Here is a 20848-nt window from a genome sequence, read left to right as displayed (position 1 = left end):
AAACATAAGAGTATGAAAACAATAAAACAATTTTTTTAGTAATTGTTTGTCACGATTTATATGTTTAAAAAATATATAAAGTTGTTTGGGGCTGACTCCGCCTACCCCTTTTGTGACGTCAATCGAGGCAGACTTTGCCTGCAATGCGTATAGTAAACACACGTGCAAAGTACATGTACGTCCAAGTGGTACATTACAAAAAGTGTTTTTCTGCTATCAGCAGCAATACACCTGGTTGGCATTGCCGAAAAAGAAAAATCGCATTACAGGCAAAGTCTGTTTTGATGGGATCATTGGTAACTTCGATGTTTACAAGGTGAATACCACAACATACTTTCTTTTCTTTTTGCAAAAATTAATGGTGGGTCTATGCTTTTCTGATATCTCTTATTGAGTTCTGGATGTTAGCGTCTCTGAAATGTTCCCCTCTAGGAAGGATTGTGTTTTAGTCCGACCCTACTCCTTTTGAAAGATGTAGAGTATAGGCAAACGTTAATTTACAGCTGATGCGAACACCTTTTAAGTGAAGAACATAAATGCAGTCCCAAAACTAGCTATTTTAGACGTGCAATGGTCAGAAATTACCCGGCTAAAAGTGGACCCCAACTAGATCCAAGTACGCGACAGCATTCGGAACCCGTGCGGACTGTGTGCAGGTCTATAGAGTGCGTGACCAACTGGCACCATAAAGCACTCGATTATGTTTCCAAAAACTCAAAAGATTCCCGAAGTGTTTCCTGGAGGTTCAAATTAGGGCGAGATTCGCAAATTACGTCTGTTATTTTGACATGGTGTTTGAGTTGGAAAAACAGTTAATTTTTACCCCGGTCCACCCTGGGTGTGGGTACCGGTAGTCGATATATGATCTTACACATCAGTCATAGAGTAATTGAATATTGAAAAATAATTTTCAAACAGGTTGAGACAATTGGAGACGCGTACATGGTCGTCTCGGGTCTACCCATCCGTAACGGCAATGCGCACGCGCGGGAGATTGGCAACATGGCGCTCGCCTTACTGGATGCAGTGGGCACGTTTAAAGTCAGACACAGGCCGGAGTGGAATCTTCGACTCCGAGCAGGGGTGCACTCTGGTGACTATCTAGTGTTCCAATTTGTTGTTCACACTTTTGCATAGAAAATCCAGCTAGCAGTGCGTTTGCACGGCTGTAACTAGCCCTGGCGGTCTTACACTTTCGTATTGTAATACATGTAGGAAAAATTTACATAATACCGTCTAATAAGGGCTTCATAATCCCCAATGATATTACACCATGAAGTAAGATTCTGAATGTACTTTTTTGTAGGAGCTTGCGTGGCTGGAGTGGTCGGTTTGAAAATGCCCAGATACTGTTTGTTCGGTGATACCGTGAACACCGCATCAAGAATGGAGTCCAACGGAGAAGGTATAGGCCCCTTAAGTTGCTCACAGGTTTTATCCCAATATTGTGGACAACACAAATTTATATTGACACTGAACAACTTTTGATGGTCCTGGAATTTTTACCATAGTCATATTATTTTCCCCATCGTTTACAGAACATTCCAACCTAACAAATCTTTATTTCACTGTCATTTTTTTTGCAGCACTTAAGATTCATATCAGTAGTTCAACTGCTAAGATTCTTGAAGAATTTAACGAGTTTCAAATCTTGGAACGCGGGGAAATTGAAATGAAGGTAAGTTATGGCAGCAATTATCTCCCATCGACGTAGATAACAGTCCTTCGCGCCCTCATGGGCAGGATTTGATTATGGTGGACCGGTACCCCCTGCACCCCCCCCCCCTCTTTTTTTTTGGGGGGGGGGGGTGGAGAAAATCGTGCAGTACAGCTACACAATCAGCCGAAATTGGGCCCCAGCACATTGTACAAAACCTCATCATTGTGCCGAAATACGGGAACAATCATATACGAATGGTTTTGACAGATTCAGTTAGTCTCGGACTAAAAAGAATAATAGCTCATAATAATGCACGAGATAAATTAATAATCAATTATTGGTATTTCTTTTTCCTTTTTGTGCTTTAGGGGAAAGGAAAACAGAGGACGTTCTGGTTGGTTGGACGGAAAAAATAATTTAGATCTCTGAAATAGAATCAAAAGACAAGGATGTAATAAAGTGCGGTTTTAAGTTATTCTGGCTGTTCTCATCGGTCAGTCTGTCCTTGTCCAGCCCAAGTCTTGTCTGACACAGGGGACATTTTAAAAGCACTGTATGCTTCACAATTTTCCCCTGCATAGAGCGTCTAAACCATGTAATAATGATGTTTCAATTGATGTTGTAGTCTGTATGTAATGCTTAAAGGCAGTGGACACTATTGGTAATAACTCAAAATAATTTTGAGCAACCTTTCTTGGTGACGAGTAATGGGGAGAGGTTTATGGTATAAAACATTGTGAGAAATGGCTTCCTTTGAAGTGCCATAATTTTTGAGAAAGAAGTATTTTTTCTACGAATTTGATTTCGAGACCTAAGATTTAGAACTTGAGGTCTCGAAATCAACCATCTCAACGCACACAAATTCGTGTGACAAGGGTGTTTTTTCTTTCACTATTATCTCGCAAGTTCGATGACAGATTGAGCTCAAGTTTTCACAGGTTTGTTTTTTATACATTTGTTGAGATACACCAACTGTGGAGGCTAGTCTTTGATAATTACCAATGTGTCCACTGCCTTTAAATTAAATGTGTTTGTTGTTGCCAATATAGGAATAAAATGCCTAAACTTAAGTTCGTAGTAATAATTACATACCCTATTACCTAAACACCGATCTGTTGTTAGGCAATGTACGTCCAGTGTTTTCTAAAATTGTTTTCAGTCGCAGGCATCACGGGTAGGTAGTTGCACATAGTACTAAATAAACCGATTGGCATGAAGGCCTAGCCTACACAACAAGCATTTAATAACATTTTAATTTTTAAAAGTTATACAGACTGTTTAAAGTCAAAAGAAAAATAATTCATTGCCTTTCCATGCTGTAATTCCCTCTACTTAATTCGACCTGGGTCGTTTGAACAATACCCGTCAAATTGCCATCCAAATATAAAAACATGTTATGTAATTTTCAAAACGATCCCGAAAAATGGCCCTTCACCCCTCAATTAAAATTAATTTTTTTTGAACTTTAACAGATTTGTTTTACAGTAAAAAGATAAATAATTCATTGCCTTTTCGTTCTTTTATCAGCGATTTAGTTCAACATGGGTCGCAGCAAGACCAGTCAAATTAGTATCCAAATAAAAACCCTCTTATGTAACTTTCAAAAGGTCTCAGCGCTTTAATCCCGAAAAATTGCCCGACACCTCTTAGTCAATGGGACTGTTTTTCAGCAGGGTCGACGTCTTCCAAAATACTTAAAGTTGAAAGTCAACAACCCCCTGGGCCCAATTTTATGAAGCCTGCAACAAGCACAAAAAATCGCTCAGCACTAAAAAGAAAAAGAAAAAAGGGTATTGCTTAGCAGAAACAGGTTGCCATGCAGCCCGAATTACACTCAGAAATGTGAAGTTTTGCCGTACACGCTTAGATTGTGTCTTATGTCAAAAGCCATTCTACGACCCTACTTGTAACCATTTACCTAGTGTGTAATGTAAACAGTTTTTAATCCCGATAATATCCAATAGTAAGTCACGTCACCTACTTTATGGGCAAAAATAACATCTGAAATTGGAGCTGATGTAGATTCTCTCTTTTCCATGCCACAAATAAAAAAATTAAAAAATACAAATCTTTTGAGTATGGGTCAGTTTCTGATATTTCCGTGGCTCGGTGCAGATCCTCCCCGTCAAAAAAAAACCAAGTAAAAGTATGTTAATTGCTTTCTCAATTCAGTCCAAATTCAGAAGAGCTCGTTCTCAAGGATTTGTAAACAGGACGTATTTAGGATTCTTTTGAAAGCTTAATAATAATTATTGAGAGTATGAGACCCCTCCTCTACGTCGAGAGTCAATGGGTAGGAACTGTCCATGTTCAATTATATTGTTTATGTGACAACAATCATCAGTATTTACACGTATACACTTTTGTTCTACACTCTCCTGCGTTACCACAATAAGTCATGCCGTCATTGACCGCCATCTTTGATGCAAACGACGCAAACGTGCATGCGCACGCGCTGCACGCGACTCCAATGACAACTTTGCATTTTTATTTTATTTTACTTATTTTAACTCTTGAGACATACATAATGAAATAGTTGGACAGGGGCGACAAATAAACCCTTTACTACTTACTGTCTAAGAATTGCAAATTCACATGAAATTAGTTTTAATGGAAATATCTTCTTTTTTTCTAAAGAAAACTGTATTGGTTTATAGTCTGAAATGCTTTGTAAATTTACTTCAGAGCTCAAATCGAAAAATTTGCATTCAAATTCAAACTGCATTCAAATTTCTTCTGCCTACACCGGCTATGGGATGGCTGCAGCTGGATTCGTAGCCCTAGCCATGAATAAGCCAATTCGGATACGGCCTTATAAGTTCAGTTTTTCTGACCGGGTATTCCCCCTTTTTTGTCACGAGGAACATCAAAATAAGGCATTGGCTGAATGGCGCCCTCTATAGTTCTTTCGAATTTACCGCCATTTGCTGATTCTCCATTGATCATTGAAGATGTCGTGCTGTTGATAGTTGTGTGTAGATTTGTTTTGTTAAATTAGTTGACAGCCCTCTGATTGACTCAACTGTCAGTAGTTTTTCTTAACTCGTCGTGAACAGAAGACAACTTTAGTCGAGGAAACATGCCGCGGGAAATAATCTCGTTACAGCTTGGACAGTGTGGAAATCAAAGTGAGTTTTATCTGAATTTGTTTCCTTCCTCTCTTGTCATTTGGCTCATGTGACTGACCTTGTTGGGTTGGGATGGCTGCTCTCTTTTATTTTAAACATCGGTACTCCTTAACATCGGTCTTATATATCCAGTAGGCCTACCTCCATGGTTAAACAGTCGCCATTACACTAAGAGTAGACCGATGGTAAAGGAGAGCCATAACAGCCGAACAAGTTGGGCTAGTCTATATATTATTAATCATCATCATTGTTTGTTTATGATATGTTAATTATGTTGTATTCAGTTTATCAGGGCTACTCACAGCCATAATAAGTCTGCTGAGCCTGAGACTGAGTGTTGTCATTATTGTCTTATATATTTTTTATATTATTTATATTAATATTGTTATAATATAACATTAAGCATGTATGATAATATAATATGACAGCACTCATGCTCGGCAGACTCCACTTGACTTGAGTTGGGGCATGATGATGGTTTATTATTATTACATAAGACCCTACCTTTAACTTGAAAAAAAATTCTTGAAATTTGTCATTATCTCAAGATCTGTTTCTGTCGTATACAAAATACAACCAATAACAATGACACATTTTGTGTACAGTACCAATCAGTAATCACCAATAATAATGGAAGCAAAATATTCATTACATGTTGATGAAAACAGAATAGTTGCTCCTTCAGTCAGCAAATATTGGTCTTACCTCTTCTTTGTGTTGGTTCTAGATAGAAAAAGATCAGCGGTTGACAAATCAACGTCTCGATTAGGAGAAACCTGGAGTCCTGGAAGACCATACGAGCATACTGATCAAAGCGTTGAGTTTCAACCACTGGTTCTGTTAAAAAAAAACACTACTCAAAAGAGATTTCTGCATGATGCTTTCGCAAACCTCACCTAATCATCCATTGTGGTTTGTTTTTTTCACTTTATAGTTGGCTTTGAGTTCTGGAAGCAGCTGTGTCTGGAGCATGGCATCAGCCCAGAGGGAATCCTAGAAGATTTTGCCACAAACGACACGGACCGCAAAGATGTATTCTTCTATCAGGTAGGAAAGAACAACAAACAACGCTGATGAACAAAAACAGAAATGGTTACACCAGTCATATCTCGATTTTGCGAAATGTTGTATCACATGAAAAATTCTGTAAAAAACTTTGTGTGTGCACTGTCGTTTAGATTCTCAGGGCATACTTTTGTAAATGTACGTCAGCACTTTTTTATGTGATACGATGCTTGGAAAATTAATACTCACGAGGATCATACGCGTGCCATTTTGATAAAATACAATGTTTTCGTACTGACACGACAGAATGTAGTCACTCACCAGTATGCTGAGGAACAATACAGGGTGGTTAAGTGTGAAAACTGGTGTTGCTATTATTCATTCAGCTTTTCACCAAAAACAAAATAGTATACAAATGTTCAGTTCAAAGATGGAAAATGGCCATGTCAACTTGTTGGCAAAGATTACCACAAGTGTTCTCAAATACTGTGACTCGAAAGTCTGGTTATCAACATGATTGAGGACCCAGACAGCATAGACCAGGGAGGAAGTATTAACTATGACTACATGTAAATGGTGGGTTTTTATTTATTTGTTTATTTGATTGTACATCAAACACCTCAATAAGCACCAACAACCAATTTTGGAGTGTTTGTGTTTGTTTGTTTTTTCGTTGGGGGTGGGGGGGGGAGGGGAGCAGAGACAGAATGAGTGAATAATTTATTGAAGTGATTGTTTTGGGGTTTGTAGGCAGACGACGAGCATTACATTCCTCGTGCCGTCCTTCTCGATCTGGAGCCGAGGGTCATCCACAGCATTCTGAACTCTCCGTATGCCAATCTCTTCAACCCCGAAAACATCTACCTGTCCAAGCATGGCGGGGGCGCTGGAAACAACTGGGCGTCTGGGTACGAGCAGGTAAGAGACGTACTTCCTGCTAATGCGAAGCAAATTTTCATAGCCTTCTTGTTGTACACATTGAGCACATTTTCAACTGTTGCGAATTATTTGTTACAAAATTGTGGCATAAAAATTTGCATCGCATTCGCAGGAAATATGAACCAGGCTTTAGCTTGTCACTAGTCATGACAGCTTCTTCACTCGTCTGTAATGTTGGAAATATAGATGAGCACTTTTCAAAGTGAACCCTTGTCAGTCATTGTCAGCCATCTTGCTTTTATGGGATTTCAGGCATTGCATGGTGAAGTAACAATATTGGGTGTGTTTGATTAGCTTCCCCATGTCGACCCTGCGGCGCTTATTTGGGTGATCTGCCCATAAACCAGAGCTGCCAACTGTTCTGATTGACAAATTTGAATATCTCCCCGATTATGAAACTTGTTCCCTATGTTGGATATAATCCTAAATATCTCCCTGATAATTGGACAAAAATCTCCCTGATTGCAAAATGAAATTATTTTTTAGGTGAAACTATTTGTGTTTATTAATTTTATGTAAACATTTCTTTCACAGGGAGATCGTCTGTATGAAGAAGTATTTGACATTATAGACAGAGAAGCTGATGGCAGTGATAGCCTGGAGGTAAGCTAGCCTGGAATGGAGGCCATGACCTCTGTTGCCCCTGGTCTTGGCTTAGTGCCCCCCTTTAAAAGCTTCCCGTAGACTTAAAGTTTACCCATTTGTAGTGCCCATTGCAGAATGAAAATGGTATTGCCCGCTCAAGCATGAAAATCAAGGCCAGGGTAAGAAAACATTTCTGCCTCACACCACCATAATCAGAGTCCAACAGTTCGGGTGTTGAGTTACTGTATGGTGCTAGACTGAGGACTGCACCAGTAAACTGACTAGATGCTCTACAAATAGGTCGTTCAGACACAGTACTAAAGTTGGTTTAACTCATGGTTCAACCCAATCGAGTTCAACTCTGTGTGTCTGAACGGTTCTAAAGTTAGTCCGAATTGAGTTCAACCCACAAAAGATAAATCGTCCAGGGAGGGGGTTTATCTTTAGACCGCTTCAAGTTTATCTTTTAACACTGTGTGTGGACAGACTTAAAAAGACCACATCCGGTTTAACACATGGTGACCAATGAACAGGCCAATAAACAGGATGTTAAGAGTAATGGGGTCGCGTTTGCTTTGACCTCTTAAAACCAAAGTTAACCGTATCGGGTTTAACTCAGTGCTGTCTAAACACAAGGGGATTATATTTTTACGACCACCCCCTGCTGCTCCTAGAAGTTAAACCGGGTTGGGTCTAACTTACGCTGTCTGAACATCAGGCATACCACCACAATCAATGTTTGTTATTTGGATATTGAATTTAATGGAATTCTATTTTGTAAGAGTGTGGAGGGACCCTTGTGAATCACTGTAATGAGTTAGGGTTAACGTCTTTGCTATGTTTTTTGTTTGTTTCTTTGCTGCAGGGATTTGTGCTGTGCCATTCAATAGCTGGAGGTACTGGCTCTGGTATGGGATCCTACCTCCTTGAGAGGCTTAATGACAGGTAAGATCCATGCCCATGATTTGGCTCAAGCAGGGGACCCTGTTATTCATGACATTAGGGCCCAATTTCATGGCTCTGCTTACCATAAGCACAGAATCAGCGCTTATGGAAGCAGGGAATTATGTGCTTACGGCAACCACATTTCACGGGTTAGCAGCGAATTTTTGCTTCTGCGCGTGCGTACTCCACGTTGCTAGGCATTCTAAGCTTAAAAAGCTAGTGCAAAAATTTGGCGCTTCACGTAAGCGAGGAATCATGATCGTAAGCGCAGAATTCAGCGGTAAGCAGAGCCATGAAATTGGGCCCAGGTGTGTACAAAAGACCCCTAGAGCCTAGACTTCCTGCAGATGCAGAATTAAAATAACATTTGATTATATTTTGACCCTTGTTTTGAAGATTTCCGAAGAAGTTAATCCAGACCTACTCAGTGTTCCCTAATCAGCAGGAGATCAGCGATGTGGTCGTGCAGCCGTATAACTCAATGCTGACAATGAAACGCCTCACACAGAATGCAGACTGTGTGGTAAGTTCTAGATAGAAGCAGGTTTTCTGTATAGTGTCAATATATACTACAGTAACGTGGCGTGTCATGGCCTAGAGCACCGGACTCAAGCTCTGGTGTGTCTGATCAACAGAGTGTGGGTTTGAGTCCTGGTCGTGACACTTGTGTCCTTAAGCAAGACACTTAACCATGGTTATTTCGTAAAGTTGGGGAGGTAGTGCTTTCTGCTCTACCAGCCAGGCTTCTGATGGATGATACCCAAGACTGTTTCAGCCCCAGGAGTACATGATAACGGCCCCTGGGAAAAATAGATTGTAGCCCACACCTTGAAGTGGCCTTTAGGCCTGGTGTGTCTGGCGACTTGCATTAAAAGAAAAAACACCTTGTGTGTATCTACTTGCTAGGGAGATTATGTTCTTTTGAGAACTTGTCCTGCTGTATATTCTACTACTGCAGAGTAGATTTTTGGGAATTCGGAGACTTCTCAGTCCTGAAATGAACTGTCTTGCTTTTTAACCACAGCCTTGGCGGAAGGTAGAAAACGGGCTGGGACTACCCTTTTAGCTGAAGTGGATCCAGGGGACTTCTCTTAACTTCACTATTGTGGAGTGAGTTCTTTATTGGTCTCAACATTTTGGTTACCGTTGCTCTAGTCATCGAGACTATTATTGTCATGAAGGCTTATTGTTTCAATGAAAAGCTACCAAATAAGTCAGTATTCTGTTGACCACATCTTCTCTCCCGTGCTCTAGGTCGTTCTGGACAACACGGCTCTGAACCGAATAGCGAGCGACCGTCTACATCTGGCTAATCCTGACTTCTCACAAATCAACCAAATGGTACGTTGCAGGGGGAAAAGTATATCGTTGTCCCTCATGGTAGAGTAAATTCAGCATAGTTTTAGTGAAAATGACGGGCTCGATATACTTTTCTTTTTATTCCGATTTAGGATTTTTCCCCAGCCTCTGAAAAATCTGTGAAACTGTTATTAAAAAGCCTGGATAAAAGTCTATGAAAGCCTACATCATGTGTACATATAGGTCAGACCTTATGGCTAATCCTAGTTTTTTCCTTAAGGGTGTCATGGCCGAGTGTTTTAGAGCATCCAATTCAAGTTAAGGGCCCAATTTCATAGCGCTGCTTAGCGGCAGATTTTGTGCTTACTGTGCAATTTCCATTTCATATCGCTGCTAACCGTAAGCACATGAAAAGGCTTGCTAACCTTCCGGTGCTTACCGCACTAAAATAAATGACGTCAACAATGCAAATCCATGTTAAACGCGCAATATGGCTGCCTGGGGCTGTATACATGTACACAACAGGGAGCTGAGAAAGAGAACCAGGAATATTGTTGGCCCAATGACCAGAGCATTGAGACGTTATTCTGAATTGCAATGTATATGAACTACTTTATTGATTTATTTATTTATTTATTTATTTCAAGATCTTTATAACGGATACATATATCGGCACAAGGGCTTTTTTTACAAAGGTCCTGTGTCTTAAAAATGAGTATTAGGGAAAACATTTTTTTTAAATATACATACAATCAGAGTATAAAGAATTTACAGATTTAACAAAGAAAAACAGCAAGAGGATGAAAACAAACTTAAAAATTGATTTACTAATTAATTAAGTTATTATTATTAATGACCCTCACTCCTGTATTCTCTTTAACATCCAAGGTTTCCACCATCATGTCAACGAGTACGACAACACTCCGTTACCCCGGCTACATGAACAACGACTTGATCGGACTCATCGCGTCCCTCATCCCCACCCCGAGGCTTCACTTCCTCATGACGGGATACACGCCCCTGACTCTCAGCTCCGATTTGAAGGTAAGAGGTTTCTGTCCCAATGAGCGGCTGTGGCTTGATCGTCATGGGATGCTCATAGCAACACCCTCAGCAAAAGCCATAGCCGCAGCCGCCCGCAGCAACACCCTTAGCCATAGCCGCAGCCGCTATTTGGCTTTCAAACCCCTGGTTTGAACACTAATTCAATTTGGGTTTGCAGTCCCTTCTTGACTGTTTGGGTTTTTCTTGGCAAAATTCTCAAGGGATTTTCTGCCACATCTAAAACTGGAACTTCCTTCACTGTCTTCTCTCCAATGGGTTCTTAGCTATGTACAGTGATTAAGTTCACTTACGAGTCCTTGGCTTCACAACCAGAATTAATAAATAAAGGGAAACGAATTGCCGATCGGCTGCCAACTTTCTGGGTTGAGAAACGAAGACCTTTTATCTGAATTCATTCTTTTCAAGTCAGCCTGATGAAGAAAATATGCTGTTATTTTGTCCACATATGCTAATGCTAAGAACACTGTTTCTAAAAAGCTCTGGGAAATCTAAACCCCAGGGGCTACCAGAAGGTGGGAATGCCATCATTTCAACTGACCTCCAAAATCTTGATCCTATAACTTCAAATTTTTAGCACTTGGCGAAAGATTGGTAAGCATCTATGTGTCAATACGCAATCCCACTTCTACATTTTTGCTCTGACACATCTATAACAATTTTCTCCACAGCAACAGAGTGTTCGTAAGACGACGGTTCTGGATGTAATGCGTCGACTCCTACAGCCCAAGAACATTATGGTGTCAACGACACTACGAGACAGACAGAGTAGTCACTGTTACATCTCTATCCTCAATATTATACAAGGGGAGGTAGACCCAACACAGGTAGGAGGTCGTTCACAATTATCAACATGTTCACTGGCCTGGGCGACTAGTGAAATTAACTACTCGACTTGTCGCGCCTCAAATATTCGCGACTTTCATATTAGTCACAATTTTTTCGGGCTCCAAAAAGATGCATTGCTGCAAATTGTTTGCCAGTGTCTCTTCGCCTTTTTCATATAAAAATAGTTTTTCCTTTTTTTTGGGAGGGGGGGGGGAGGAGGACATCGTTGCCTTAGTGCAAAAAAATGTTATCTCAATTTCAAAAAAACGTTGCATCTCGCACAAAAATGCTCTGTACACAAATTTTGTTTCTTGTTGCGTATTTGTTTTGTGTTCATCCAGGCTCTTTTAAACGAAACGAGATATGCATGTAAGCTCTAAATACAAAGTATCTCTCAGTAGAGTGGGATTGTAACAGTTTCTGTGGTACTTTGTCATTCCAAAGGTTCATAAGAGTCTCCAGAGGATCAGGGAACGTAAACTGGCTCAGTTTATCCCGTGGGGTCCCGCCAGTATCCAGGTTGCCCTGTCTCGGAAGTCACCGTACGTTCAGACCGCTCACCGCGTCAGTGGCTTGATGCTGGCCAATCATACAAGTATAGTTACGGTAAGTAATAATAGTAATACTATCGAAGTCTTATATAGCGCACGTATCTACCATGAGAAGGTACTCATGGCGCTTAGTATTTTATATACAAACTTTCAGAAAGATAGGTTATTGAAGTGATGGATTCTGAGACCCAATTTTAATTGACCCTTTAAACCCTTATAAGGTGCTACTTAAAAGTAGCACCTTATAAGGGTTTAGAAGGTCCTATAGCGCATTCAGCACTCAGCAGCCACTGCCAAATACTCCTATTCTGTAAAGGCTGTCAATTGTCATGATTTCCAGAGAAACTGAATAGAAAACAGTTTCATAGCCAGAGTTTTAGATTAGCGGTTGCCCGGTCCCCATATGCGAGTGAAAACAACAGCGGGCGAGTTAAAACCCCTTCCTTGCTAGTTCACCGGGCGAATCAAAAAGTTGTTCCTTTCAATAAGAAATGTGGGGTACAGTGGTAAAATCCAAAAGAGAGATTGTTTTAAAGTTCATAAAATTGTTTGACAAGTCTTGACATTTGCCAGATTTAATGTGGCTGCCATTGCAATCGCGATTGTTTACTTGACTCTCTCCTCCAAGTTCCATACAACTTATTACAACGGCGTGGGGAACAGTAGTGGAAACCCTCGAACTTCAAGGGTTTGAAGATTTGCGGTGGAATCTAATCTTAAACTCATTACAGTTATTATTTAATAATGCAAAACTAAAACCTCAAACTCATTAACACATCGCTCTCGCCGCACAGTTTGTTTCCAATATGCGTTTTCTGAATGCAGGTTTAGAATCGGCGACAACTGAATTTACGAGCCAACTTTTTACAGGGCTCAAATTTGGGGACAAAATCCACAAGACCGCAGGGCCTGCTCCCTGAATTTTTACCGCACTGGAACATTTTTTTATAAGACCAGAAGACTGAAGTCACACAAGAAACAAAAAACGAGTTTAAACTTTATTACACAAAATTTTGGGCTAACTTTTCTCTAAATTATCATTAAGATGTGGGGCGAACTTAAATGCAGCTCCTAAAAATCTATGGGTTCATGCACTAAGGTCAAATTGCATGGTGCACACAATTCGGTCTTCCTACATAATTTATGTAAATTTATAGAAAGGGAGATAAATACAGTTTATTTTCTGAATAGCTCTTTGCTTTCACCCAAAAAATGATTAAAAGTTGATAAACAAAAAACCACCAATCTTGTTAGGTCGAAAGTTTACTCGCACAACGCAAAATCCACTTGCCTCAGTTTAAATTTGAGCCAGGACTTATTTCCCTGTTGTTTTCCCCATGTAGTTGTTTGAGAGGACATGTCAGCAGTTTGACAAGCTACGTAAGAGAGAAGCTTTCTTGGAGCAGTTCCGTAAGCAGGCCATCTTCAAGGATAACCTAGACGAGCTGGACAACTCACGAGAAGTCGTCCAGCAACTTATTGACGAGTACCATGCCGCCACGAAACCGGACTACATCTCGTGGGGCACTCAGCAGGTATAATAATATGAATAATAATAATTATATTTGGTTTGTGGTAACACCTTGTGTGTGTCTACTTGTAGGTAGATTTTGTTCTTTAAGGAATTGTCTTTTTATATATTTTCTAGTACAGAGGAGTAGATTTTCGGAATTCCGGAGACTCCTCAGTTCTAAACAGAACTTTCCTGCTTTTTACCTGCAACCCGGGCAGAAGGTAGAAAATTGGCTTGGAGTACTACTTGAGCTTTTAGTGGATCGCTCTTAACTTCACTACGGTGAAGTGAGTTCTTAATTGGTCTCAACGTTTCGACTAGCTTGCTCTAGTCTCCTTATAATGTCTAGAGCAAGCTAGTCAAACAACAGAAGCACAGCACAACATAATTATTCTTGCCAGCCAAAGGTTAACAGCGTCCTGCTTGTTTGTTGCTTAGCAGAAAACTGTTAAGCAGTAGTTTTTTCTTAAGCAGCTCTTTCAATTCGGGCCCAGGTTTGAATATGTAATTTTTTGCTTTGAGGTGTCTTTTTATAAAGTACTGGATAAAAAGTTTGTTGTTTTTTTGTTTGTTTTTTTTTGCAGTCTGCTGAGAGTGGTAGAATGTAAACTGGATTGCTCTTCGCGCAGTCTGCAGAATGAGATTGTGTTGAAAGTGGAACAGTCTTTATAAAGTCTGCAGAGGGAAGAAGAAATCAAACTGTAATGCTCTTTAAACAGTCTTCACAGAGGGAGGAAGATTGCAAACTGGAGTGTTCTTCACGCAGTTTGCAGAATGAGATTGTATTGAAAGTGGAACAGTCTTTGTATAGTGTGGCAGGAGAAGAAGAGCTAGAATTCCAAGCTGGAATGTTCTATTAACAGTCTTCACAGAGAGAAGGAGATTGCAAACTTGAATTCTCTCTACGTAGTCTGCAGAATGAGATTGTATTGAAAGCTAAACAGTCTCTGTAGAGGGAATAAGCGAGCAAACTGGAATGCTCATTTAGCTGTCTTCACAGAGGGAGGGAGATTGCAAACTTGAATTCTCTCTACGTAGTCTGCAGAATGAGATTGTATTGAAAGCTGAACAGTCTCTGCAGAGGGAATAAGCGAGCAAACTGGAATGCTCTTTAGCTGTCTTCACAGAGGGAGGGAGATTGCAAACTGGAATGCTCTTCCCGCAGTCTGCAGAATGAGATTGTGTTAAAAGTGGAACCCTCTTCTACAGTCTGCAGAGTAAAAGCCATTGGACCCTTTCAGTAAACAGTGTTGTTCAATCGGTCATCGAAGTCAGGAGAAAACAACGGAAAAACCCACCCTTGTTTCCGCGCGTTTCGCCGTGTCAAAACATGTGTTTAAAATAAATCGGTAATTCTTGTTAAGGAGAATTTATATTGTTTTGCTGTTTTCTCAAAAAGTAAACCATTTCATGGAATAATATTTCAAGAGTAGTCTTTCACCATTGCCTTCTGTAAACCCTGTAAGTTATTTTTAAATCTGTGAACTTTTATTTTTTTTTCTGAACCGAAAGGGTCCAATGGCAAAGAAGAGAGCAAACTGGAATTTTTGTTGAGCCCATTATCATGGCTTCACTTGCCGCTGAATTATGCGCTTGCAACCACCATACGCCGCTTACTATGCAGCTGACGAATTTCTGCTTTTGCTATGTAATATGGGTTATGAAAGATCGCTGCTAACCTAGGAAATACGCTAAGAGCAAAATTCCTTGCTTCTGTTAGTGCTGATTCGGTAAGCAGAACCATAAAATTCCCTTTTGATCAGCTATGGAAACTGTTAAGACAAAATTTGTAAATAATAAAATGGCTAAGAACGCAGAACTTTGCACATTGTTCTTTAGTTTTCTGTTGTGCTACTAAATCAGAAGTGACAGTAACCTCTGGGGCTAGAGATCTCGAAGTGGAAGTTGACGTCTGGTAATCACTCTTTACATTTTGTGATATAAGCTTTTGGTTAGAATAGAAGCCTACAGCAGATTTCGATAGTATAAAACATTTTGAGAAACATTTCACTTTGTATTACCTGTTTGTGACTATGTAAACAGATCAGTGACGTTTCTCAGCTTAAAGGATCGTTCAAGTTGGTCTTTGAAAAGCATTTTAACTGGTTGATATAAAATGCATATGATTAGAAAGATATTTTAAAAGTAGAATATAATTATCCACACAAGTATCACTCGAAATTGCATGGTTTTCCTTTTACCTCGTCGACTTACACGGTCGGCCATTTATGGGAATCAAATTTTTGACTCCCGTTAATGGCGACCGTGTTAGTTCGCACAGTAAAAGGAAAACCACGCAATTTCGAGGCAAATTTGTGTGGATCATTGTATTCTACTTTTAAATAATCTTTCTAACCGTATGCATTTTAAAACAAATGGTTACAAACGCTTTTCAAAGACCAACTCGACCGATTTCAGGTTTATCTTCCTGTTTAACAGTTTCTCAATAATGTGACCATTGTATTGGATTAAAACAATGGAATGGCTCCAAAAAACAAAGGTATACTTTGCCCTTACAGGCACTGGTCACCTTTGGTATTCTCAATTGCATTAAATAACAAATCTGTGGAAATTTTGGCTCAGTTGGTCATTAAAGTTTCAAGAGAATAATGACAAAAAACACACACTTTTGCAAACATTTGTGCGCTTTCAGCCTCTAATAATAGGGCTGAATTTATTATTTGAGTAACAAAATAACCTCTTTCTCAAAAACTTTGTTACTTCAGAGGGAGCTGTTTCTCACAATGATGTGTACTATCAATAGCTCTCCATGCATAATGAAGTTTTTATGCTCACTAATATTATGAGTAATAACCAGTAGTACATATTAAGTTTAATGGTGACGACCCCTTTTGAAGTAATGTGGATTAGTGAAAGAGGTTAATTTTCACAGCCAAGAGATTTGCCTTTCTAAGGCATCTGAAAACACAATTCTGTGCAACAAGGGTGTTTTGTTTTCTTTCATCATTTTCATGCAACTTAGTCGACCAATTGAGCCCAAAATTTTGACAGGTTTGTTATGTCATGCTATCTTGGGATACACCAAGTGGGGATACTGGCAGTACTGGATACTGGTCTTAGACAATTACCAAAGGTGTACTTTTAAATGACCGGTTCTATTTTGTATAATATATTTTGAAAGTTTGAGATATTTCTATGAGAATTAAAAAAATTTATAACCAAAAAATTGACTTATTTTGTGAATTTTGTTGTTGATTGTGATAGGCCCCTATTTATTTATTTATTTTTCTTTTCTTTTATTGCGGGGGGGGGGGGGGGAGAGTTGGACATTTATAGTGTTCTGGAAACTCTTTAGTATTTCAAACAATATGGAAGATTTGATTTAGGAACACAGAATGGTATCGGTGGGGATGATTGCTTTGTTTTAAAGCATACAATCGATGATGAAAACGGGGCAACAAATTAAAGGGGTGCAATCTGTATCAAATTTCAAGCCGAGGAAAAAACAATCCAACCTTTTCAATTTGGGAAGGGTTAACCCCTTGGGAATTTATTTGAAGGGTCGGGGAATAAAAACGGTCAAAATTGCAACGCTTACTAATAAACCCCCTTGTGATTTGATTAAAACGGTCTAAAATGGACGTGACAAAAATACGTAATATAAATCCACCGGCAAACAATATATTGAAGAAAATTTAATGTACAAATAAATGATAATAATAATAAGACTTGTAATACAAGTTTAACTACATGTAAATATATGTCAGGTTGGTGACTATTTTAACTTTTTGTTTAACTGAAACTGATAACACTGAAGCCTTTTGTACTAGATTTTTAAGACAAAGTGTAGAGGATTTGGAAACACAACACCTGAGTTAATAAATCGCCATCCACAGTGGGTTATGGTAAAACATGGGATTCAGGTCCCAGGCTGTCTGATCTTCAACCGAAACTGATTTGGGTTTTGTTAAAATGAAGAACAGTTCTGATACCAAAATATTATTAGTAACATATAGGTCAATAACAACAATACTATTCTCCTATAAGAAATAAACCTCGGAGAATAATGAAGGAACCCATTATGTTAATTCATGTTCTAAATAAATTGAATTATATCAAGGCACTGTAGCTAGATGAAAACAGCGTCGGACTATAGACTCCGCGATCCAGGTTCGATTCCCGTAGCTGTCTCTTTTTCCCCCTTTTTGCTTGGACGCAGTGAATTATATAAGTAGTATCTAAAACCACCTTCAATCACCAACGGGCACTGTGGCGACACAGTGCACTGGATAGTTCAATTGCGTGCTATCCAGAGCTGGTACACCCGGTTCGAATCCCGCCCGTACCAAGAGGGACATGACTTTTACTGCTTGCACCAGTAATGGATTGGGGTCCGTCATGTCTATCCCCAAATTAGGTGTGGATGAAATTATGCTGGGTGGGAGAGTAAAGGAGGGACCGGGACTAGCTAAGTCCCTTAAGGGTTCTAATGGGTGATCACCACGCTGGTTTCGACCAGACTTTGAGTCCCCTGAATGCCTGGTCGTCACTCTGACTAACTTTCTGCACAAATTTGCTTTGATTTTATTTATTTTTAACGATCCAAAGGGTAAGTCCAGCATTTGTTTCAACTGTAGGTACAATCATTGGAAACAAATCACGAGGGGGTAAGTCCAGTATTTTGAACAAGGCGTTAACAAGTGGAAAGAAATCACGAGGGGAAGTCCAGCGTTTTGACTACTTTTGGGTAAAAAAAAAACAACAACAAAAAACAACAAGGGGGGTAGGCCTAAATCCAGCGTTTTTTCAATTTTGGGTTAAAAGGGGATTTTTGTTTACTTTGGGGTAAAAAAAATAATAAGGCCGAAGTCCAGCATTTTATTCATTTTTAGTCCAAGAGTGAGAAAAAAATCCCAAGCGGTAAGTTCAGCCTTTTTATTACTTTTTTTATATAAAATAGAAAATTTGAAAAAAATCACAAGGATGGGTCCAGCATTTTATCGATTTGGTGGCTTAAATAAAAGAATTAAAACATAACAGCATTTTCATTACATTTGGATGCAAAATTGAGGGAGAAAAAAAAAAAAAAAAAAAACCAGGTAAGTCCAGCATTTACTCAATTTTTTGCCAAAAATTTTGAAAAAAATCACAAGGTGTAAGTCCAACCCTTTAAGTACTTTTGGGTACAAATTAAAAAAGAAATCACATTTGTGTCAAAATGTGAAAAAATCACAAGTCCAGCAATTTGGAGGTCTAAAAAATAAAAAATAAAAAAAATTATGAGGGGTGAGTCCAGAAAGTAAGAAAACAAATGACAAGAGAAAAGTCCAGCATTTTATCAATTTGGAGGCCTACAAATATTGATACTTGAAAAAATAGGCCGAAAATGAAAAAACCACAAGGGGTCGGTCCAGCATTTGTATCAAATTTAGGTCAATTTTGAAGTTGTGTTTTTCTGCTCTTAAATGATGCCTTTTTATGTAACATCAGCTATGATTCAAGCTATATTTAGGAAAATATTGATACTTGAAAAATAGGCAGAAAAATGAAAAAAATGACAAGGGGTAAGTCTAGTATTGTTATCAAATTTTGGCCAATTTTGAAGTTGTGTTTTTCTGCTCTAAAATAATGCAGTAGGCTCTACTGACGCCTTTTTTATTTAACTTGAGCTATGATTCAAGCTATATTTAGGGAAATAGTGATACTTGAAAAATAGGCAGAAAAATGAGAAAAAATCCACAAGGGGTAAGTCCAGCATTTTTATCAAATGTTTGCCAATTTTGAAGTTGTATTTTTCAGCTCTAAAATGATGCAGTAGGCTCTACTTCAGCTATGATTCAAGGTATATTTGAGGAAATATTGATTATTGAAAAATAGGCAAAAAATGAAGAAAAAAAACGACAAGCATTTTTATCAAATTTTTGCCAATTTTGAAGCTGTTTTTTTCTGCTCTAAAATGATGCAGTAGGCTCTACTGATGCCTTTTTATATAACCTGAGCTGTTTCAAGCTATATTTAGAGAAATAGTGATACTTGAAAAAAGGGCCAAACATGAAAAAACGACAAGGGGTAAGTCCAGCATTTTTATCAAATATGGGTAAATTTTGAAGTTGTGTTTTTTTTGCTTTAAAAATATGCTGTAGGCTCTACTGATGCCTATTTATATAACTTGAGCTATGATTCAAGCTATATTGAGGAAATATTGATACTTGAAAAATAGGCTAAAAAATGAAAAAAAAACGACAAACGTCCAGCAATTTTTTCAAATTTTGGCAAAGTTTTGAAGTTTTGTTTTTTGCACTAAAAATATGCAGTGGGCTCTTCTGATGCCTTTTTATATAACTTGAGCTATGATTCAAACTATATTTAAGGAAATAGTGATACTTGAAAAATAGGCAAAAAAAAAAAGAAAAAACACGACAAGGGGTAAGTCCAGCATTTTTATCAAATTTGGGTCATTTTGAAGTTGTGTTTTTTTTGCTTTCAAAAGATGCAGTAGGCTCTTCTGATGCCTTTTTATATAACTTGAGCTATGATTCAAGCTATATTTGGGGAAATATTGATACTTGAAAAATAGGCAAAAAATTGAAAAAACGACAAGGGGTAAGTCCAGCATTTTTATCAAATTTGGGCCAATTTTGAAATTGTGTTTTTTTGCTCTAAATGATGCAGTAGGCTCTTCTGATGCCTTTTTATATAACTTGAGCTATGATTCAAGCCATATTTGGGGAAATATTGATACTTCAAAAATAGGGGGAAAAATTGAAAAAACGACAAGGGGTAAGTCCAGCATTTTTATCAAATTTGGGTCAATTTTGAAGTTGTGTTTTTTTTGCTTTCAAAAGATGCAGTAGGCTCTTCTGATGCCTTTTTATATAACTTGAGCTATGATTCAAGCTATATTTAAGGAAATAGTGATACTTGAACAATAGCCAAAAATGAAAAAACGACAAGGGGTAAGTCCAGCATTTTTATCAAATTTGGGTCAATTTTGAAGTTTTTTTTTTTTTGCTTTCAAAAGATGCAGTAGGCTCTTCTGATGCCTTTTTATATAACTTGAGCTATGATTCAAGCTATATTTAAGGAAATAGTGATACTTGAACAATAGCCAAAAATGAAAAAAACGACAAGGGGTAAGTCCAGCATTTTTATCAAATTTGGGTCAATTTTGAAGTTGTTTTTTTTTTGCTTTCAAAAGATGCAGTAGGCTCTTCTGATGCCTTTTTATATAACTTGAGCTATGATTCAAGCTATATTTGGGGAAATATTGATACTTGAAAAATAGGCAAAAAAATGAAAAAAAACGACAAGGGGTAAGTCCAGCATTTTATCAAATTTTGGCCAATTTTGAAATTGGTTTTTTTTTTTTTGC

At 38.5% G+C, this 20848-nt stretch overlaps 2 protein-coding genes across 2 annotated transcripts; both read left to right on the top strand.

Moving 5' to 3' along the window:
- Positions 1 to 927: 927 nt before the first annotated feature.
- LOC139949153 (atrial natriuretic peptide receptor 1-like) lies at positions 928 to 2119 on the top strand. Its single transcript, XM_071947554.1, has 4 exons — positions 928 to 1093; positions 1307 to 1405; positions 1587 to 1678; positions 2029 to 2119. Exons 1-4 carry the CDS (start codon positions 943 to 945, stop codon positions 2074 to 2076), a joined length of 390 nt encoding a protein of 129 aa, XP_071803655.1. The 5' UTR covers positions 928 to 942; the 3' UTR covers positions 2077 to 2119.
- Positions 2120 to 4591: 2472 nt separating this feature from the next.
- Positions 4592 to 16692, top strand: LOC139949002 (tubulin gamma-1 chain). The gene is made up of 12 exons (XM_071947390.1): positions 4592 to 4788; positions 5723 to 5835; positions 6544 to 6711; positions 7267 to 7335; positions 8183 to 8262; positions 8659 to 8785; positions 9517 to 9603; positions 10450 to 10605; positions 11295 to 11450; positions 11896 to 12057; positions 13346 to 13537; positions 14100 to 16692. Exons 1-12 carry the CDS (start codon positions 4740 to 4742, stop codon positions 14121 to 14123), a joined length of 1383 nt encoding a protein of 460 aa, XP_071803491.1. The 5' UTR covers positions 4592 to 4739; the 3' UTR covers positions 14124 to 16692.
- Positions 16693 to 20848: the final 4156 nt, after the last annotated feature.

The sequence above is a fragment of the Asterias amurensis genome, chromosome 16, assembly GCF_032118995.1.
Source record: "Asterias amurensis chromosome 16, ASM3211899v1".
NCBI lineage: Eukaryota > Metazoa > Echinodermata > Asteroidea > Forcipulatida > Asteriidae > Asterias > Asterias amurensis.
This window is presented reverse-complemented; position numbering and strand designations above follow the sequence as displayed.